We start from the raw sequence: 21119 nt of genomic DNA, 5'->3' as shown, positions 1-21119 counted from the left end.
GTATTCTTGCTCCACTGTCATAAATAATGTTCGTTTTCTCTCTTTGGGAAAAAATTTTTAAGAAGTACAGATTCCTTTTTTTAGAAAACAAAATTAGCTTAGAATAGTGTTGGTTGTGTGAATAGGGCGGAATGAAGCAAAGGATTTGAAAGAATACTGTGGGGCCCTGAGGGTGGCAGACAGAGTGATTCACAAAGGGCCCTAATGGGGATCCCACTGTAAACTGCACTTGACCTTCTCCTTAGGGAGTAACACAGGAAGTAAAATTGGTTCTGGGAGTGGAAAATGGTAAATCATTTGTACAATGTTGAAAGGAAGCAAATTTGCAGTAGTCAAGTCTGAACTTTAGAATATTAAAATTAAATGTGGGAGTATCGAAGTTAGAATTCTTAGAAGCCCCCCCCCTTCACAAAAGAGCAGGGATAAAGTGTTATTTACACATCAACTTGCTGACCTATCTTTGCAGTGGTCTCTTTAAAGGGGTATATTTAAAGTAGAAATACAGAAAGGGGGCTTACCATTAGACACATATGCAACTCTTGGGAAGTGGGGATGAGGGAAAAAGCTGAGAGGATGAGAACACAATTTTGGAAAATGGAAAAAATTTCCTACTCTCTTTTTTTAAAGTCTTTTTTTTTTTTTTAAAGAGCAGTTTTAGGTTCACAGCGACATTGAGGAAAAGGTATAGAAATTCCCATATACCACCTGCATACCTACACATGTCTAGCCTTCCCCGCTATTAACATCCCCCACCAGAGTGGTACATTTGTTACAATCAGTGAACCGATGCCGACACATCCTTATCACCCAAAGTCCACAGTCGACATTGGAGTTCACTCTTGGTCTTATACACCTTATGGGTTCGGGCAAATATATAATGACATGTGTCCACCATTATGTATCATGAAGGGTATTTTGCTGCTCTGAAAATCCGCTGTGCTCCAGCTAGTCATCGTTTCTCTTTCTTCCCCCCAGTCCCTGGTAACCACTGATCTTTGTACTGTCTCCATAGTTTTCTCTTTTTTAAAATGTCATGTAGTTGGAGTCATACAGTATGTAGCGTTTTCAGACTGTTTTTTTTTTTTTCCACTTTGGAATATGCCGTTAAGTTTCTTCTGTGTCTTTTCATGGCTTGATAAGTTATTTCTTTTTAATGCTGAATGATATTCCATTGTCTGGATGGGCCAATTTATTTGTCCATTTACCTACTGAAGGACATCTTGGTTGCTTCCGAGTTTCGGCAATTATGAATCAAGGTGCTAGAAACACCCATGTGCAGGTTTTTGTGTGAACATTAAGTTTTCAATTCCTTCAATTCCTAGGAACATGACTGGGGCATGTTACGGTAAAAGTATGTTTAGTTTTCTAAGAAACCACCAGACAGTCTTCCAAAGCGACCGCACCATTTTGCACTCCCACCGGCAATGAATGAGAATTCCTGTTGCTCCTCATCCCCACCAGCATTTGGTGGTGTCAGAATTCTGGATTTGGGCCATTCTACTAAATGTGCAGAGGTATCTCGTTGTTTCAACGTGGATTCCCCTGAGGACATGTGATGTGGAGCACCTTTTTGCATATTTTATTTGCCATCTGTATATCTTCGTTGGTGAGGTGTTTGGCTCATTTTTAAAGTTCCCTAGTCTTACTAATTAAATGAACCTCAAGCATGACAAAAAAATAAAAGCCACTGAAGATATATTATTAAATGGATTAATAACTGAATTAAAAACTAAAGAAGGCAAAACCTCACAAAATGTTATTGGCTGGTGGGGCATAAACTGAAAGAGTTAAAATGATCTGAATCCTAAAATATTTTGTCCAATCAAATTTTGTAATATTAAAAGCAAATAAATATTTCTTATAAATATCAGTCATATTATTTCAGAGACAAACTTTTTAATCGGTATGTTTTTAAAATGCTGCTCTAAATGTTTTAGAATTCTTTAGGTTTTCATAATACATCCTTAAGTGGCTTTTATTTTTGTGATGCTTGAGGCTCACAGGGCTTCTGAATTCTCAGACTTGGGATTCATTCATGACAAATGTTTTTTGAAGAGTCTTCTCCCCTAATCAAACTTCTGCCCCCCAAATTAGGCATCATCCACTATGATCAGCCATGCTGATGGGACCTGAAAAGTGGCTTTACCATTAGAACTTTCGCAGTGGGTTGGTTCCATATATAGGTTTCCCCGAGCACTTTCTGTCTTGCTTTCTCTGTGTATTGTAGTCAGGTCTCGGAAAATATGATGTTTGTGAATGGACCCGCTTGTAGGAGAGCCAAAAACGTAAGTGATTTAAAAGCAAAACCCTGTGAATAAATCATTAGACCGGTTCCTTTTAGATTCATGAAAGAAACGTATAGAGTTTCAGCTGAAAGCGTGGAGCTAAATAGTAGGAAGTGGTAGTTTTGTAAACTTCACATTATTCTTCACAGAATTCTGATTATTGCTGAAGAATGGGGAATTAAAGCGTTCTGCAACACACAGAAAAATCGGTTGTATCCACAAAGGTCCCAAACCTGGTCATTTTAGAAAATGGCACAAATTTGAAAAAAATGTTATTCATCCTGTACCTAAAGCGAAGTCCAAAAACTGTGTTCTTCTGTGTCTGTGGCCATCTGTAAGTCTTCTCTGGCGAAATGTCTGTTCGTGTCTTCTGCCCATTTTTAAATTAGAATATTTGGTTTTTTGGCATTGAGTTGTATATGTTTTTTATGTATTTCAGATACTAACCCTTTATCGACGTGTCATTTGCAAATATCTACTCCCATCCCATGGGTTAACTTTGTTGACTGTTCCCTTTACCATGCAGGGGCTTTTTATTTTGATGTAGTCTCAACAGTTTATTTTTGCTTTTGTTTCCCTTGCCTCGGGAGACAGATCTACAAAAATGTTGTTAAGGCCGATGTTAGAGAAATGACTGCCTATGCTCTCCTCTAGGATTTTTATGGTTTTAGGACGCACTTTTAGGTCCTTAATCCATTTCAAATTTATTTTTGTGCATGGTGTAAGATCATCAGGAAACTGCAAATCAAAACCACAGTTCAAAACCTTGAACCTGTCAGAATGGCTAAAATCAACAACTCAAGAAACAACAAGTGTTGGTGAGGATGTAGAGAAAAAGGAAGCCTCGAGCACTGCTGGTGGGAATGCAAACTGGTGCAGCCACTGGGAAAACAGCATGGAGGATTCTCAAAAAACTGAAAATGGAACTACCTTAGGATCCAGTAATTGCTCTACTGGGTATTTGCCCAAAGAATATGAAAATACTAATTCGAAAGGACATATACACCCCTGAGTTTATTGCAGCATTATTTACAATAGCTAAATGATGGAGCAGCCCAAGCGTCCACCGATAGATGAGTGCACAAAGAAGGTGTGGTATATACGTGTGTGTTCTTGCGTGTGTGTGTGTGTATGTCATGGACTATTATTCATCTATAAAAAAATGAAATCTTGCCATTTGCAATGACATGGATGGAGCTAGAGAGTATAATGCTAAGTGAAGTAACTCTTAGAGAAAGACAAATACCACATGTCTTCACTCATATGTGGAATTTAAGAAACAAAACAAAGGGAAAAAAAAGAGACAAACGAAAAAACAGACTCTTAACTGTAGAGAACAACAGGTTGCTGGGAGCGGGGGTGGGAGATGAGTAAACAGATGATAGGGATTAAGAGTACACATATCTTCATGAGCACTGAGTAATATATAGAATTGAATCACTATATTGTACACCTGAAACTAATGTAACACTGTAGGTTAACTATACTGGAATTAAAAGAAAAAAAACCACCCCAAAACTATGTTCTCTATAGTGTTTCGTGTTTTAGAAAGGGTTTGCTTTACCCACTGAATTTTTATTTTTATTTATTTATTTATTAAAAAGATTTTATTTATTTATTCGACAGAGATAGAGACAGCGAGAGAGGGAACACAAGCAGGGGGAGCGGGAGAGGAAGAAGCAGACTCATAGTGGAAGAGCCTGATGTGGGGCTCGATCCCAGAACGCCGGGATCACGCCCTGAGCCGAAGGCAGATGCTTAACCGCTGTGCCACCCAGGCGCCCCTTACCCACTGAATTTTTAAATCCTTTCTTCTGGGGAAGTTAATTGACCAGGTTTTTCTTTATACCTGGGACCCCATAAAGATCCTCAGGCCAAGGGGAATGTTATTTTACCACCATGAAATTCTATAGTGATGCGTCAGCTATCTCTGTAGTTTTGGCCTTTTGGAATCAAGTCCAAAGCATTTTCTTTGATCCCTAAGTATTTTGAGCTTTTGCCCATAAGTATTTTCTAACTTTTTCTTTCTTTTTTTCCCCCTAAAATATTTAAGAAGATTATTTTCTATGTTTCTATGAATTTTTAAGTTGCATCTTAAGGTTTGAAGTTTTAAGAAACATAAATATAGAGAAGGGATACTTTCCTTTCTTGAATAACACATTAAGAGGAAAAGGAAAAAGAATTCTATTCTTGTACCTTTGGGCCTTCATCCAAACCTACAAAGCCTCCTGTTCAAACTGGAAATGGGAAAGAAGCCTGTGAAAGTCATCTCTCTGTGTTGGTTCGAAACTCTCCTGCAGGCTGGGCGTAAGACCAGGTGGGTAGGCCTGAGAAAAAATGGGCATTGTCGCCAACAGTTTACCCGTTCCACGCAGGGATGAAATTCCAGGGTGCATAATTCCAAGATCTTTCTTCTTTTTCTTCCCCCACTTGTTTATAATATTTTTTATTAATTAATTCCCCTCTCCTCCCCCAGTCTTCCAATCTGCTCTACAAAGTCGAGCCATGGATTTCCTCTCCTTGCTGAGCCATGCCTGGAGTCAGGGAGATGCAGGATTTGTGCCATCTTCACAGCGCTCTGGGCAAAGCCACCTCCTCCTACCCTCCACGGAACCCTCCTGGAAGAGGCATGATAGAGACTCTCTCTCCTCTAAGGTCTGCCTTGGACTTGTGTGTGAGGTCTCCAGCAAAACGGAGTCCTCAGCTCTTTTCGCGTTCCCCTGGTTATGGATGGGCTTTGTATTAGGAGGGGATGCAGCCATTGCTGAAGTGACCCATGCTGGCTCTTGACAGGCATGGGTAACGTGCATCAGGAACTGCACCACCAGGCACGAGCCTGGGGATGTAGAGAGGTTGCCGCCAACTCCACCTTCCAGAGTCTCTGCATATTCCTTAACCCATCAGGGTTTAGGCGTTGGGCACTGCATTTGCACCTTCAGAATACTATTACTGTGACCACAATTAAGGAGAACTGGCATTTTATGACATTGCCATTGTTCCCGAAGTAACACAGAGGCAACCCAGTACTCAGAGGCCATTGAAATGGTGCCGGTTCGGCATCTGATATTTGAAGCTTCTAGCGAAGGATTAAAGAACGACGTGATTTAAAATCAAAACAAAAACATCAACAAACAATGTGATTCTCATGGTGGGATTAAGAAGTGGGTGCTACGGAGGTGCCTGGGTGGCTCAGCTGGTTGAGCGTCCGACTTCTGATTTCCGTTCAGGTCACCGTCTCAGGGTTGTGAGACTGAGCCTTGTGGCGGGCTCCACGTTCAGTGGGGAGTCTGCTTGAGATTCTCTCTCTCTCCCCCTCTGCCCCTACCTCGACTCATGTGCTCTCTCTCTCTAATAAATAAATAAATCTTAAAAAAAAAGAAGTGGGTATTATATAGTTCCGAAGATGAGGCCAAGTGGAGTTAAACAATTTGCTCAAGATTACAGAACCCGGCAGTGAGGAAGCTGGATTCAAACCCACTTTCAAGTCCATTATCCATTTTCTGTGTAGGGATTGAGTTGGCCATGACCAGGTTCTTCTACCGCATTAATAATACAGATCGTCAAATGTGAGTCAGTGTCAGGAGACTCGTAGGCGAGTAGGAGACCTCCCTAGACCAGAGCGAGGCAGTGCGTGCTCCAGCGACTTCAATGATGCTGGTGCCATCTGTCCACCGCTCAGTCGCTCTGCAGTCCTGGGACCTTGTTCCCTTTAATTTTGGCCTTTATCTGGGCAACAAACGAATGTTTGATAAGGAAACAGAACTCCCTAAACTCAGAAAACGGCTTTGGACTATTTAAAGATATGTATTTTTTCAACTGCAATTCTGGGTTGGCAGATGAACACGAGCATTTTTACAGGAAAAAAAGTGCAGACAAGTGGATTAGGGGATATTTTTGTGCCTCTTGATGATAAGTTCTTGCTAAACTTGGTGCAGTGAAGGGATCATAATGAAGAAGTGTTTGCAGCAGCCTCGGTGACAGCTAATTCACATCTACTCCTTTCATATACTGTAGGTCTCCCGATCTTGTAGCAATAAACCATTGGAATGTTTTGAAAATTTCAGCAGTCAGGCTCAACTACACATTCAAGGCTTTCAGGCACATTAGGTATTCCCTGAATGTTTGTTAAAGAAATGAATTAATAAATAAATACAGCTTACACCTCGATGTTCCCATCCCTCCAAAAAAAAGAGAGGGAGAGTCTTTGTTCGGATCCTGTATCCTAAAAATAAATGCTGTGATTTGTTCTGCATCCAATAAAATTCTGCTTTTTTACCGGATTGCAGTAACTAACAAGCTTTAAGACCAGGGGTTCTGTTTCCAATTTTATGTCCGCCCACATGAAGGACCCAGCCTTGGCGAGAAACAGTTCTACACGGTGGGGAAGAACGTGAGCTTTCAGTCAAACTGCCTGCACACAAATCCCGGTCCTCGGCTCCGCTGGTGTGTGCATACTGGCCAAGTTGCCGCACCCATTCTATGTCTCAATTTCCTTCTCTGTAAAATGGGGATGATAATAATAGTACCCACCTCATAGGGTTGTCATGATATTAGGTGACAATAACACAATCACAGAGCTCAGCACACTGTCCGACACAGGCTAAGTTCTCGGTGAATGTCAGCTGTCTTCACTGTTAACATGCAGGAATTAAGAAGCACTGAAGATGTTTCCTTGCAATTGCATTAGTTTTCAGTGGCCACTCCTGCAAAGTACCATAAATTGGGTGGCTTCAAAGAAGAGAAATTTATTCTCTTACAGTTTTGGGGTGGAAGTTGAAAATTAAGGTGTTATTGGGGCTATACTTCTTCTGAGGGCTTGGTGGGGGGTGCTCCTGGCTCCTTCCAGCTTCCGGTGGCCCAGGTGTCCCTTGGCTTGTGGCTGCACCACTTCCGTCTCTGCTCTGTATTCATGTGGCCTTCTCCCGGTAGGACTGTGTGTCCTTCTGTGTCCTAGCCTCTCCTTGTAAGGATACTCTCATTGGATTAAGGACCACCCCAATCCAGTATGAACTCACCTTAATTACATCTGCAAAGACTGTGTTTCCAAACAAGGACACGTTCTAAAGTCCTGGGTGGACATGAACTTGGGGGGAGGTAGACACTATTTAATCACTATGGCACTTAATTACAAAAATTAAACATAGAAATTGTTGTAGCCACCCTACATCTGTGATTTTGCCTCTTGCTTAAAAACATGGAGAAGGTACAGAAAGAGTTTTCTTCTAATTATGTTGCTAATTTCTGGTTAGAAATAAAAATGAAGTTCATGGTCATAACATTTTCCAGTGTTTTGGGGTTTGACTGGCTAAGAAGAAATGGGCCTAATGAGTGAAGAAAACTATCTTTGGTAAGGCCAGGCAAGTAACCATTTGGTCCCAGTGTAGGTCCCCACTAATCCTGGGCATGACACGCCAGACCCACAGCTGAGCCTTCCACATAGGCCACAGTGTTGCTCTGTTTCTAGAGAATTCTGCAGCTTCAGCCAATGGGCTGCCAGGGAATTCTGCAGTGGAATGGAGCTGTGTCAGCTGAGTTAATGGCCACTGGGTGGTGGACTCTGTGAGAAGATGGGCCACCAAGTGCTTCTCCAGACTGATGATGTGACTGGCTCTAGGGTCTGGTCAGAGTTTTCCGGGCTGCCCTTGTGTTCCTTGCAAAACATGAACTCCCCCAGCCAGCGTGTCTATTAATATGCAGGGAGCCCTGGGAGACCTGATGCCTGAGCTGGTCTTCAAATCTTCATAGATTCCTTTGAAAAAAGGCTCTGGGAGCCTCCTTGACGAGAGGCTAGAAGAAGGCAGAAAGATGTTTCTCGTGTATATAGGTTTGCTGGCAGGGGATCGTGAGTAAAAGTGCATCCTCTACGAAGCAAAAGAGAGTCATCAGGTGGGACCTGCTTGAGTCCAACCCTGTCCTCCCGAGCTTAATGAAGTGGCAGCACATAGTAATTTGATTTACAAACGCAACCATATATCCACTCGAGAGAGAGAAATAGGGAAAGTAGGTAGGGAGTGTGGAAGGATAGGGATAGAGATAGATGTTGAGACAGCGTGTGTTCCTGCGGCGTTGGGGTCGGAGACTGAGAGAGAGTCAGGGAGACAGACAGATGGAGGTGGAGGTGGTGGGGACAGAGAGACAGGGGAAAGGGAAAGAAATGAGGGAGGATAGGAAAGAGAGAGAGAGCGAAACAGAGAATTTAGATTGTGTGTGCCATTTGCCACCTTCCCCCTGATTGACATAATACCAGGGGAGACCCTTGGCTGATTTGCCCTCTTGGGCTATATTGGGTTCTTGCCTGTCCTACTGTGCGCCTCGCACGTGGCTGAGTGTGACACAAATGTCTCAAGGTTTTTATTTTCATACAACTTGGCCCCAACAAGGCAATCCCTCCTCCAGTGCCTGCATGAAGGATGAAAAATTGAGCTCTGTTAAATGCAGAGAGATGGATTTTTCAAGGCTAATTTAATTTTATGCAATTTTCACCTGAGACGCTGCTCCATTTCAGAGAATACGGTCAGGTGGCACAGGATCTCTGGCTCATAACTAGAGATTTTCTAAGCAGAGACAGTTGATCATTGAATGCCAGGGGTAAGAACTCTGCCTCTTAGTGCTGTTTTTCCCCAAAAGAGGAACAAATGAGGAAGTCAGAGGTAATACATTGTTGTATAAAGAGTAGAAAATACAGCAAAAGAGAAATGAAAGTAAATACTGGTGTTTTTACCTCCCCTAAAAATAATGGCAGTCAATATTTTGGTGTGTTTTCTCATAGTTTGCTTTCCTCGCGCCTGTGTGTGTGTGTGTGTGTGTCTGATTTTGTGTAAACATGTGATCAGGGTGTCCCTGGTATAGTGGGACCTGCTTCATTCACTTAGCAAAATGTCGTGAACACTTTCCACATGCACAGCCCAGACCTGTACTATCAAAGGATGGCCCGCAAAGGATTTCCACGAACTCGTTCTTTGGCAGATGACTGCGGCCGCTCTTTCTAGAGGCTGGGTTTTTTGGCTGCAGCCCCACAATGAGGGTGAGGTCACAGGAGACCCTAGAAGGGTCTCTTCCTGGGAGTGAGAACCAGAACAGAGGGGGCACCTGGCTGGAGGTCTCACAGGGCAGATCCCTGGTCCAGGAAAGAGCCTGCAGACGAAGCTTTCCTGGATAGCTTCGGGATTCCTTTCAACCAGAACCAACATCATTCTCCCCTAGTCCAAAGGATGCTTGTGTGGACTCAGAAGGATGTCCGCAAATACTTCCCCAACATGTTTTGCAGTTTTTAATTTTATTTTTGTTAAAGCCATGGACTGAGTCAAATGTAAAATCCCAGCAAACAGATATTTAGAGAATATTTGACTTTTGTGTAAACTTTTTGAAATAGTGTCAAGGAAAACACACAAGCTTCATTTAACTTTATCTCTAACATTAGCTAAGCTGAAGGGTTAGCTAACCCTTCTAGAGTTGCGAGAGATAGCAACATCTATCTCTATCCCTATCCCTATCTCTAACCCCTGCCTTTCTATTTGTGAATATTGCCTGTTAACCCCCAGAAGCTTTGTATGAGCCACTATGTTTAACCCAACTCTCCAAAAATAAGGGATCATGATTTTCTTTAGATTGGACCTTCTGTAGTGGAATCTCTCAGGCATTAGGACTGACTTGATTGCATTCAGACATCTCTTTGGCAATGGAATGACTGTGTTAAATTAGCTTCGCGCACAATGAATGGTAATTGCGAGACTGTCATTTCTACAAGTGCAAAATTAATGTGTTCTGCAAACCCACCCCATTGTGTGCCACAGGAAAATCCTGGAACCATTTTGTTGCGAGCAGAAAAATGCCCTGTAATAGCACTGTTAATGTGGTACGGTATTATTCAGCAATGGTGTCCCTTTCCACCTCTGTTGTTGTCTCGCGCTCATTCTTCAAACCCTGCCTGACCTCATTTGTATGCTCACATTGCAGCCCAGCCAGACAGTAGCCTGGATGTACAGAGAACGTCACGGAACAATTCCTCCTCCTGCGTGGCATCTTGTGTGAAAAATGCCAGCATACACCACCCTCCACGTATTCATGAGAGTATGAACAGGCTACTTATGTAAAGCTTCTTATTAAGAGATATACCAACCATTTACAAGAAACTTCACCCAAATACTATACATTCATTTAGAGAGAGAAGAGTGATTTACATGCATTTCAGTGGTAGCTTAGGAAAAGTCCCGCTCTGCCGTGTTCCATCCCTCTTGTTTACTTATGGGAAATGAAGTCACAGACCAGTTGAGTGCATTCCTTCCAGTCACGTGGGGGATCACAGGGTGTATCTTTTTTTTTTTTTTTTTTAAAGATTTTATTTATTTATTTATTTGACAGAGATAGAGACAGCCAGCGAGAGAGGGAACACAAGCAGGGGGAGTGGGAGAGGAAGAAGCAGGCTCACAGCAGAGGAGCCTGATGTGGGGCTCGATCCCATAACGCCGGGATCACGCCCTGAGCCAAAGGCAGACGCTTAACCGCTGTGCCACCCAGGCGCCCCCACAGGGTGTATCTTGAATGACAACATGCATATGCATTGGGCTCCCGTAGTCTGCTGATTGGCTCTGCAGAATTTATTAGGGATTCAAGGACTCATCCGAGCCTGAAATAATGCACTAATAACAGGTGCTCTAAGCCGGCTGATGAGATGTGGCATCTCACGCGCTATGCCTGCCGTTTGGCTAAGGCTGAGAACCACACCTAGAGGCATCCCGTGTAAGGACAATAATGATGGCGACAAGAACTGGCCAGACAGGTTTCCCAGTGAGTCCAGCGCGAACCCAGTCTCGGCAGCAGCCAGGGGTGGGGTACCTGTCTGGACTGCTGGCTGCCCTGACCGATTCACTGGAACAACCCATCAGTCTGGGAGCACGCCGACCCCTCCTGACCTCCCTGAGCGGGAGGGTCAGGCCTGAGTCCCCTTTCAGAGGCCACTGACTTTGTCACTCACTATCAAGGTGTGATGTGGCTACTTGCTGCGGGATGTGCTAGTCAGTGCATAGGCCGCTGGGATTTGGGTGAAACTGCACACACACCCCCCCAGAGGTTCTCTCACCTTAGTGAATGACAGAGATCAGGGGATGATTCAGGAGACTTCCCACCTAAGGTGGGAGAAGAATTCTGAACACCTTACTCTCAGAACAGTGCACACTGGGGACAGCCGAAAAGTCATAGCATAGATGATCTGGGCTTAAAGAGAAGTGCGAGAACGCCACGGAAACGGGCGCCACCTTACCCTTGTTGCAGAATGTGCCATCGTAGGCCGTGTGCGAGCAGTCACAGGAGTAGCCATGGTACTTCTCTAGACACCTGCCTCCGTTCTCACAGTTGGCCCCGTAGCTGGTGCAGTGGCCCGAGCACCCGGATTTGAACCCAGACGTGACCTTCGCTCTCTCCTCCAGGTCCAGCGTCACCCCGTTCATCCTCAGGGAGCGGATGCAGCCCAAGAAGCCCTGCTGGCCCCCGGCACCACCTGCGAACGACAGAAGGCACGGGGCTCAGACGGAGGCGACTCTGTTCATCACGCCTGGACCCGTGGTGGCAGGCGAGGAGGCCTCAGGGTGCAGCCGGCACTCTCGCTTTCGAGCTGGCCCTGCTTAACAGAAAAGCTCGAAGCTTTCCCCCTTTGGCCATCACGTCTAATTAAAAGAGGCTGTCTTTGGAGAAGCCATACATTTGCTAACGAAATAAAATGTTTGGAGAGCCACAAAAATTATATCTGCTGTTTTGGAAGTCTAATCTGGTTTCCTAAAGAAGTTTATAGAAATCTCTAGGTTGGGGTTTTTTTTTTTTTTCTTCTTTAATCCCATGGCATTCACTTTCACAGCATTATCTATTGAAAGAAATATAAAAAGGCAGAGAAACATGAATAAATATACATAGTTACTAAGTCAATTAGTTGGAAGGCATAAACCCATTTAAAATGTGACTGTACGTCCCGGTTCTTGTCTTAGGCAATACTTTGCTTTGAAGTTCACATGAAGGGTTCCCGGTCACCTTGTCCGGGGTGGGCAGAAGTTCGAATCGATAATTTTACACAGAAGTCAGCCACACCACATGGATTACCAGGTCAGGTAGATTTTGTTGCTTTTTGTCTAAATGCCATCACAAGACATGTAGCACAACGAGCAAGTTCTCTGTGGTTTTTCTAAGTTACAGAGTTAGACAGAGGTTCACAAGCATGAAAATATTAAAATATTCCTAACAAATTTCACAGAAAGATTCATTGGAGCATTATATCACAAGTGAATTTAATTATGTCTGTAATAACCTTGGTTACGATTTTTTAAGCAGCTGGTACAGAGCGAGGAACTCAAGTTTATATACATGTTTGCATGTTAGAGTAACAAACTTTTCTGGAAATTAAATGTGTAGTCATTAAAATTATTAAAAGAAATATCTGCTGGGGATTTAGAAAAAAATACTGTTAATAAAAGTTCGTTTTTTATTGAGGGCTTTGTAGTAGGTACCCCACTAAGCACCTTACTTCAGTGTTACTCACCTGATTCTCACAACAGCCTGGCGAGGCAGGCATCATCGTAATTACCCCCATTGTACAGATGAGGAGGCTGAGGCTTAGGGAAGCTCCGAGGTTAGCTCAAGGGGTCGTGGCTCCAAAGTGGCAAAGTTGTGTTAGTTCTTATTTTCGAGTGTATGGTGTTAAACTCTGTCCTGTGTTGACCATTTAATACAAAAGGACTTCAGGGTCAGCCCCCATCGATGTCCATGTTTCCGAGATAGAGGTTTGGATGTCTTTAAAGATGGAGCGGTCAATAGGATTGTCAACCACTGGGGTTGGATTCCGATCACTTATTTGGGGCCGTTGAGGAAAAGCACACAATCGAGCAGACTCATCAGACGGGGCTGGCAGATCAAGGGCTTTAGTCGAGGGGGATGCATTTGCTTGTGTGTGTAAGTCCTCAGCCGTGAAATGGCAAGGGACTCGCTCTGTTATCTTTATAAACCCCAGCCTTGCAGTCTCTCGTGGAGTAGTACATAGGTTTGAATGATGATTCTCCAGGGATTAGTATTTATTATCAAATAAAATAATTGAATAGAGGATTAACTGAAGGAAGTCCAACGCCCTTTTGGATCAAAGCTATGGGATAGTAGCTGGCAGAAGCTGCTATTAAAAACCACCACTTTGAAGGATTTCCCATTCCGCAATCTGCTCGTCAGCTCAGCTTCACACACCTCTGTGCTGAAGAGAATTTGGGCCTTTGCTATGATTTGGAAGAATTTCAATCCATTAGTCACTCTTTGTGTGTTAAAATTTCAATTTGGCGTCTATCATTTTAGCTTTAGCAAAAGCTCTTGCAATAAGGGCTTTCCAAAGGGGCTTTTGTGCAATAAACCCCCAGCCCTTCACATTCTTGTCATCAGTCAATTAAGACAATTATATCCTATCAAAATATGCTGAAATTTTTAAATCATTTTTTTAAGATATCCCCTGCTTGCTCCTTTTCCCTATTACAAATATAATAGTTTTTCACTGTGGAAATAAACACACACTGAAAATGAAAGAGAATCTCTAATGCTACGCAGATATAACTACTTTTACTTTCAGCAAACGGCGTTTCCTACTTTTTAAAAAAAGATTTTATTTATTTATTTGACAGAGAGAGAGAGAGAGTACAAGCAGGGGGCACAGCAGGCAGAGGGAAAGGGAGAAGCCGACTCACCACTGGGCAAGGAGCCCAATGACCTAGGGCCCCACCCCAGCACCCCAGGATCGTGACTTGAGCCGAAGGCGGACGTTTAACTGACGGAGCCACCCAGGTGCCCTGCTTTTTGTACTTTTATCTATGAACATATAAATGTGTAAAAAAATAAAACAAAAGAAGAAATGGGATGACGATATACACACTGTTTTGAAATCTGCTTTTTGCACTCAATTTATCATAAAACGCTTTCCAAGCAATAAATGTACAAGTGGAGTATCTTGGTTAATATCTGCAAAACTTCCCGTTCTGTGAATGCTCTGTAACTTCTTTGCCAGCCCATTACCATTGGGCCTTTAAGCTTAGTCCAATTTTCATTTTATAGGACACTCTAATAAATATCCTTGTAGAAAACCTTTGCCACTTGTTTAGTATTTCCTTAGAATTAATTCTTAGAAGTGCAATTGCTGGACAAAAAGCATATACATTTTTAAAGCATTTGAAATACATTTTCCTCTAAGAATCTGTCAATTTGTATTTCACTGGTAGAGTATGCGATTCCCACCTTCTCCACACCAATTCGAATACTAGGCAGAAACCCTTTGAATTTATAGGCTAGAGAGAAAAAAGAGTTTATTGTTTTAATCTGCATGGCTTCAAACACTGTGAATTGAATAATTTTTATGTTTTTCCCATTCTTAGTTTTTGTTTCTTCATGTGCTTTGCTTTTTTGGGGGAATAGGAGAGGATATATATCTTATTGAACGATAACAATATTTTGGGCTTTAGCTCTTTGTTACACATTTCGCAATGATATCCTTCCAGTCTGTGTCTTTAACTTACACATGGTGTTTCTGTTTCTCTATGAATGTTTTTGTAGTCACATCCATCTTTCTTATTTTTATGATTTGTGCCTGTAGTATTAAGTTAATAAAGCCCAATCTAAAAATAATGTAATAAACCTAATCCAAAATAATATCATTACTCAACTATATTTTCTTCTAGCACTTTTATGATTTCACTTCTCTTAACATTGTAATCTTTAATCTATCTGGAATGATTTTATTTTATTTTTTAAAGATTTTATTTATTTATGAGAGAGAGAGAGTGCATGCAATAGCAGGGGCAGGGGCAGAGGCAGAGGGAGAAGCAGACTCCCCGCTGAGCAGGCTGGATCCCAGGACCCTGAGATCATGAAGCTGCAGTTACACGGCAGCCGCTTAACTGACTGAGCCACCAGGTGTCCCTGGAATGTATTTTAATTTAAAAATAACTTATACTGAATGAGTCTCACTAATAGTTGAGAGTTTGAAGAAGAGATTTTTAAAAGACTAAGTAAATGTTAATAAGACAAAAAAACCTGAAGATTTTAAAAGGTCCAATTGGCAGAGCAAATAAATCGAGGTTAGATCATATTTTTATTATATCATTAAGGCAAACGGATACGTGTATGCACTTCATCATTTATGTATATCGGCCTCATTCCACAAGGGGATAGAGGGGGTAGATTTTTCTGGCTCTTTGATTCTTTCTGGTCTTGGTCTTCCAGAGGCTCTACACCCATCAGTCTTCCTTCTTGCCTCTGGGTCTGTATATCTCTCCCTGTCAGCACTGGTGGCTGTTGGGGGTTAGTTGTGTGACTTTCCTCAAGGCCCTTCATCTCCCTCAGCATCAGGTTTTCCTATCCATATAAAAGGGGTTTAAACTAGATTCTGTCTCCGGCTCCTTCCAGCTCTAAATTAGTCTGGTTCATGATGTACAACCTTTCCCTCTGTGCTTCTGTGTCTCCATCTCTGTATTTCAGTAAATTACTCTCAATTTCTCCTAAATCTACTTCTTTGCACAGTTGCCTGACCTCTCCCCTCCCCACTCCGTCTGTTAATTGACCATAAAATATGACTGTGGTCTAATTTTTAGTTGTTGCATTCATTAAATAAAGTTTTGTATTCCCTTTTCTTAATTTATAAAGCAGGTGAATGGCGTTTCATTTCTCTCTCTATAAAAGAAAGCTAAATAAATTATGCTCTTTTCTTACTTAGGTGGCCCCTGAGTTATTAAATGGGTCAGTGAGCTGGAAAGTACTTTTACTGATTTAGTCGATATGAAGAAAAATCTTTTGTCCTGAAAATGGTCATTATGTTATGCAAAAGATGTTAATGCACTAGGACCGGTGATAATTACTTGAGTTCAACTTATGTGCTCTATAGAAATCCTTCTTGGTGACAAATGTCATAAGTTTAAATTGTAGGTCTGCAAGCAAAAATGCTACTTCACCTTTGTTAATTAAAAAATCAACACACTGTCATTGGAGAGAGCCCCCTGCCATGCAGGGCTTCACACACATTAGTCAGACCCGTGATAATTATCCAGGGTGAGATGTGGGTTTCATTTGTAAATCATTTTTCATGGGAAACGCTCTTCAAGTATTGCAATTAAAGATTAATTACGAAAAGGCTGTATCTACCCATAATGAATAATACAACCACCAAATGCACAGAAGATTGGGGCAAAAGGATCAGGTATTAAATTAAACAAAGCAGGTGAAAATAATGATCTAGAGGACTCCTAAAACATACAGTGTCCTCAAACTCAGAGCTTACTCATTTTCTAAGGAGCTAAGTGGAATTCCAGGGCACCTTTGCCCAGAGAGACTGACCACTCATCACCACAGAAAGGAATCACACCAAAGCTTACACATGTGAAATCTAATGTATCCTTTCAATAATTATTTCATGTCTGCTATGAGCCAGACCTCGTCTAGATGTTTAGAAGGTTTTTAGAGAGTCTTTGCCTGTGTAGAGCTTATATTCTTGCAGAGGGGAAGGGAGAATTTAATAATAAACTCAATAAGCAGGTGAAGTCCATCCTGTGTTAGATGGTAATATCCACCCTGAGAAGAAGTCAGGCGGGGGTGGGATCAGGAGTGGGAGTGGTGTGGGGGCGGTCATAGGATAGATCCCACTGAAAGGCTGACGGAAAGAGTATCCAAGATCATATCCCTGAGAAGAGGGCTTCAGGATAAAGAGGCAAGGAGGAGCTGCCGGCAGGTGGGGGAGGCAGGTGGGGGAGGCAGGAGGAGTAAGAGGGGAAGTTGCGGCAGGGTGCTCAGAAACGCAAAGCCACTGACCAGTTCAAGTGTGCCAGGTGCTGGGAAAGGCAGGGCTAAAAAGGCAGAGGAGAGTGCAAATGTCCTAACAGTACACTATGGTGCTAGACGCAGCGTGACCCACGAGAGGCCGTGAACAGGGGTGACGAGAGCATGAGTGGTGGTCACAAAGATCTATTTCTGTATATTGGCTTTGCTGCTCACTGCCTGTTTGATCTTCCCAGCTTCTCTCAAGCCTCAGTCTCCTTGTGTGTGAAATTAGCACAACAATATGACCTTGTAATAGGTGATAATACATCTCTTTGCGGTAATGCTCAGTTAACGGTAGCTGTCATTATTACTATTAGTTGTTATCAACAAAATTCTACAGAAGTACAGACTTGGAATAAATTAAATACGGCCGAGTGTACTCGTGTCCCGGAGGTATCATGAGTGTTATGGAATGCATGTGTTGCCCCCAAATTCCCATGTTGAAGACTAACCCCCCTTATATATAGCGTGACTGCATATAAGGCCTTTGAAGAGGTAACTGAGGTTAAACGAAGTCATGAGGGTGGGCTCTAATGTAATAGGACTTGTGTTCTTCATAAGAAGAGGAAGAGACCCCAGGGATGTGTGCACACAGAAAAACAGCCATGTGAGGTCACAGCAAGAAGCAGCAGTCTACAAGGCTAGGAGCGTGGCCTCAGGAGAAACCAACCCTGGCATCTTGATCACGGACTTCTGGCTTCCAGAACTGTGAGAAGTAGATTTCCCTTGATGGTATTTTGTTATGGCGCCTGAGCAGGCTAATATAGTGAGTGAAGGGTTGACATCGAGCGTGGGCTGGTCCAGGCCTGCCTGAGACCACGCCCTTTTAATTGCATTATTTTCCTGGAAGGTATGGGATTAGGATGGGTGTTTTCTCTCTCTCTCGTCTGCTGTGTGGGACCGTATCTGGATTTGGGGAGCTACGAGCTGGCATGAAGGCTCTAAGCCTCTGATGGTATAAAAGACTGGTGGGAAAGAGAACTGTGACTCATCTGTGTCCAGGTGACCCACCCCGACCATTCCTGGCCTGTGCAGGTGAGCGGGCAAACACGATGATTTTTCAGTAGTGGAGGGAGTTAAAGGATGTTGGATCACATTATTCAGTGCAGCTGAATGACTGACAAGTACTGATGAGGGTTGCCTATGTCAGCTAGATATTGGAGGGCATATATGAAAAAACTTTTACATACTCAGAGAGTTGGGGTTTGGAGAATTGCTTTCTCAGATAATGCTCATGAGTGCTCATTCATAACTTCATTCAATAGAATAGATTTTTTTTAAAGTTCATTATCACTGCATGGATTTTCTTATGTCCTCAGAGCAAAGGACATGCAGAATCTGTGAGTCCAAACTACTTAAACTAGAAGTAGACTTCAAAATAGAGGCTGAGGGAATACTGGGTTTTCTGATAGCACAGAACACTCCTATGCATCTCAACGTGAATTGCTCTGGGATGGGCATGATGTTAGGAGGTCTGAATTCATTCTGGATGCCATGGTGGCAGGGCAAGCATAATCAATTACTAGCTATTTCAAAAGCTAGTATTAATTGAATCCTAGCTGTACCAGGGATTGTTCCAAACTCTACATGTTCTAACTCTCAGAGATAATTATTATATTATCTTCCCTTTACAGGTGAAGAAACAGACCAAGAGAGTGGATTTGCCCAGTTTTCCACAGCCAGGAAGTGGCCATTGGCCATAATTACCTCCCAGGCTATCGGGCTATTAAGCCTGCACTCTTGCTATAGCTGCCATCTTGATTTTTGGGGATTGCATCATTGAGACTCTTCTCTGACATATAATATGTTTCTAGGCATTGCTGTACTTAAAATGGAAAATGCTGACAGAATGATTAATATCTGAGCTAAGTCATTCACCACTTGGCAGAATCCTGTCCCTGAAGCCACAAGGATGGCTGTTCAGAGCCAGGGATACAGATGCCCAAACCGATCTCGAGGTCAACAGAGAGGAGACACTTCTTTGATGCCATTACTGAAATGATATTTTTTTTCTTGGTGCAAAAGCTTAACTGCAACTTTAGCATCAAAGCAGCTACGGGCCTTAGCCCTGGATGGTGGGTGGTCCGTCATCCCCTCCACCTGGTGAGAGGGTGCTACTCCAGAGGTGGCTCTCGGAGGGGAGTCTCACGGTTCCCCACAGAAGTGGGGACAGAGAAGACAGTGCTAAACCACTACATCCCAGCCAGATCCAAACGTTAAAGTACAAAGAGTCACTTCAGCAGATTTTACCGCAAACACAAATTTCAAATCAGCTGGGAACTCTATCTAAATATTTCTTTTACAAATATCTGTATGTTATTGTTCTTATTATGTGTCCCACTGGTATCTACTGTTCATCTTTGGAGCAAAATAAGCATCTTCTTTCTGTTGGTTTTAACGTATCCTACGTTCTCTCTCTCTCTGACACACACACACACACACACCACAGGAGACCCGGAACCTGACCCAGGCTGATTCACCTCTCTCTCAGTCTTCGTTATCTGTCTTCAAGTCTTTATTATACAACAAACCGATCCAGTCTCCTTCATCCAGAGTCAAGAACCCCAGTGCTGCCTCCACCTGTCACCTCGTTCTCCCACGCTCAGACTACAGATTCAAACAAGCCTTTGCAGCTGTCAGTCCCAGGTCAAGGATGGATTATGGGTCTGGGAGGGATCAGCATGGCTCCGAGCACCCCCGCCTAGCAGAATGTATGAGCGTTCCAAGACACGAGGGTGGAGGAAAAGAAGAGGAGCTTGGCAATGGAGAGGAGGGATGGAGAGGAGCTAGCAGGGAGGCTGAGAACAGAACAGGGTGTGTTGTGAGGTCAGGCTTGCAAGGAGGGCACAGTTATGAATGTTAAATAATACCGGGAGGTCAAGGAAAACAGGAAAACAGTGAAAGGCTATATGATCTGATTATTTGGAGACGGACCTGTTGGTGTAGCAGTGAGGGAATGGGGAGGGGGAGAACAGCTTTAGTGAGTAAAGATACACTGCTGGTTTAACAATCGGTTACAGCACAAGCTGGCTGCCCCTGCCTGGCTGGGAGGGAGGCATTTTGAAGTTGTGTGTGGGGACGTGAGAGACACGTGGAGGTGGGAACAGGAAGGGGTTGAGGCAGGTGGGAACTAGCCGTTCCACACCCGAGATGAGAGTTTTCTCCTCACCATTAACTCTCCTGGAGGAGCACAGCCCAGGGCCTGAGCGTTAGCTTCTCCCCTCAGCAGACAACACGGAGACTGCGTCTTGTAATCTCAAGGGAATGAACAGGAGCTTGTATGGAAAAGTGGCAAGGCCTCTGAGGAAAGCCAACACAACAAACGAAGGACTCCTGTGTCAGGAGGGGCGGAACTGTGGGGAGCAGGCACACAGGACCCAAGATAATCAGCATCTTCATTATTGGGCAGACATGAAACTGCAGAGAGATTAGCATAATGATTCCTCTGTGACACTGGAAACACGGGGTGATGACAAACTCTCATGAAGAAGGTGGGAGATGTTGAGAATTAAAAAACTGTAATTGTTGAAATAAAGATTTCCAGGGAGGGATTGAACAGACCAGATAGAGCAGAAGAACATTTTAGGGAGTTGAAATATTGGGTCAGTAAACCCTCGCCAGAGGCAACAGGAAAGGCTAAAGGGGGTAAAAGAATGAAGGAAAAGTTAAGAACTAAAGTTAATAACTTCATAAGAAGAGACTAACTCTGGGGAAGGAACATTTGAAGAAATAGTGACTCAGAATATTCTAGAATAAATATTAGCCTTCAGAATGAAGAGGCTCCTAAAATAGTAAACAGAGTAGATAAGAAAACCCCCCATACCCATACCTATAGCTGTGGTCCTTACTCTAGGCCCCAAACCTCAGGTGTTCATCTACAGGAGTCTGGAGGCTGGAGAATGGGATGCGAAACACCCTCCATGTTAAAAATTTTCACTAGCCTCTAAATGAAATTTAGCATTTTCTTCAATTAGGACTGCAGGGAAAATCACAGCAGGATTAGCAATATCTGTG

General features: G+C 43.1%; 1 protein-coding gene across 1 annotated transcript in view; it reads right to left on the bottom strand.

Annotated features, from left to right (window-relative positions):
* The window catches only part of CNTNAP2 (contactin associated protein 2), a 1356273-nt gene that overhangs the window by 180397 nt on the left and 1154757 nt on the right, over positions 1 to 21119 (bottom strand). Inside the window, exon 19 of the mRNA XM_026479097.4 lies at positions 11545 to 11781. Coding sequence (XP_026334882.2) covers positions 11545 to 11781 — 237 coding nt within the window. The remainder of the gene's footprint in view (positions 1 to 11544; positions 11782 to 21119) is intronic.

The sequence above is a fragment of the Ursus arctos genome, unplaced genomic scaffold (genome assembly GCF_023065955.2).
Source record: "Ursus arctos isolate Adak ecotype North America unplaced genomic scaffold, UrsArc2.0 scaffold_3, whole genome shotgun sequence".
Classification (NCBI taxonomy): domain Eukaryota; kingdom Metazoa; phylum Chordata; class Mammalia; order Carnivora; family Ursidae; genus Ursus; species Ursus arctos.
The sequence above is the reverse complement of the archived record's forward strand: the minus strand, read 5'-3'. Positions and strand labels throughout refer to the sequence as shown.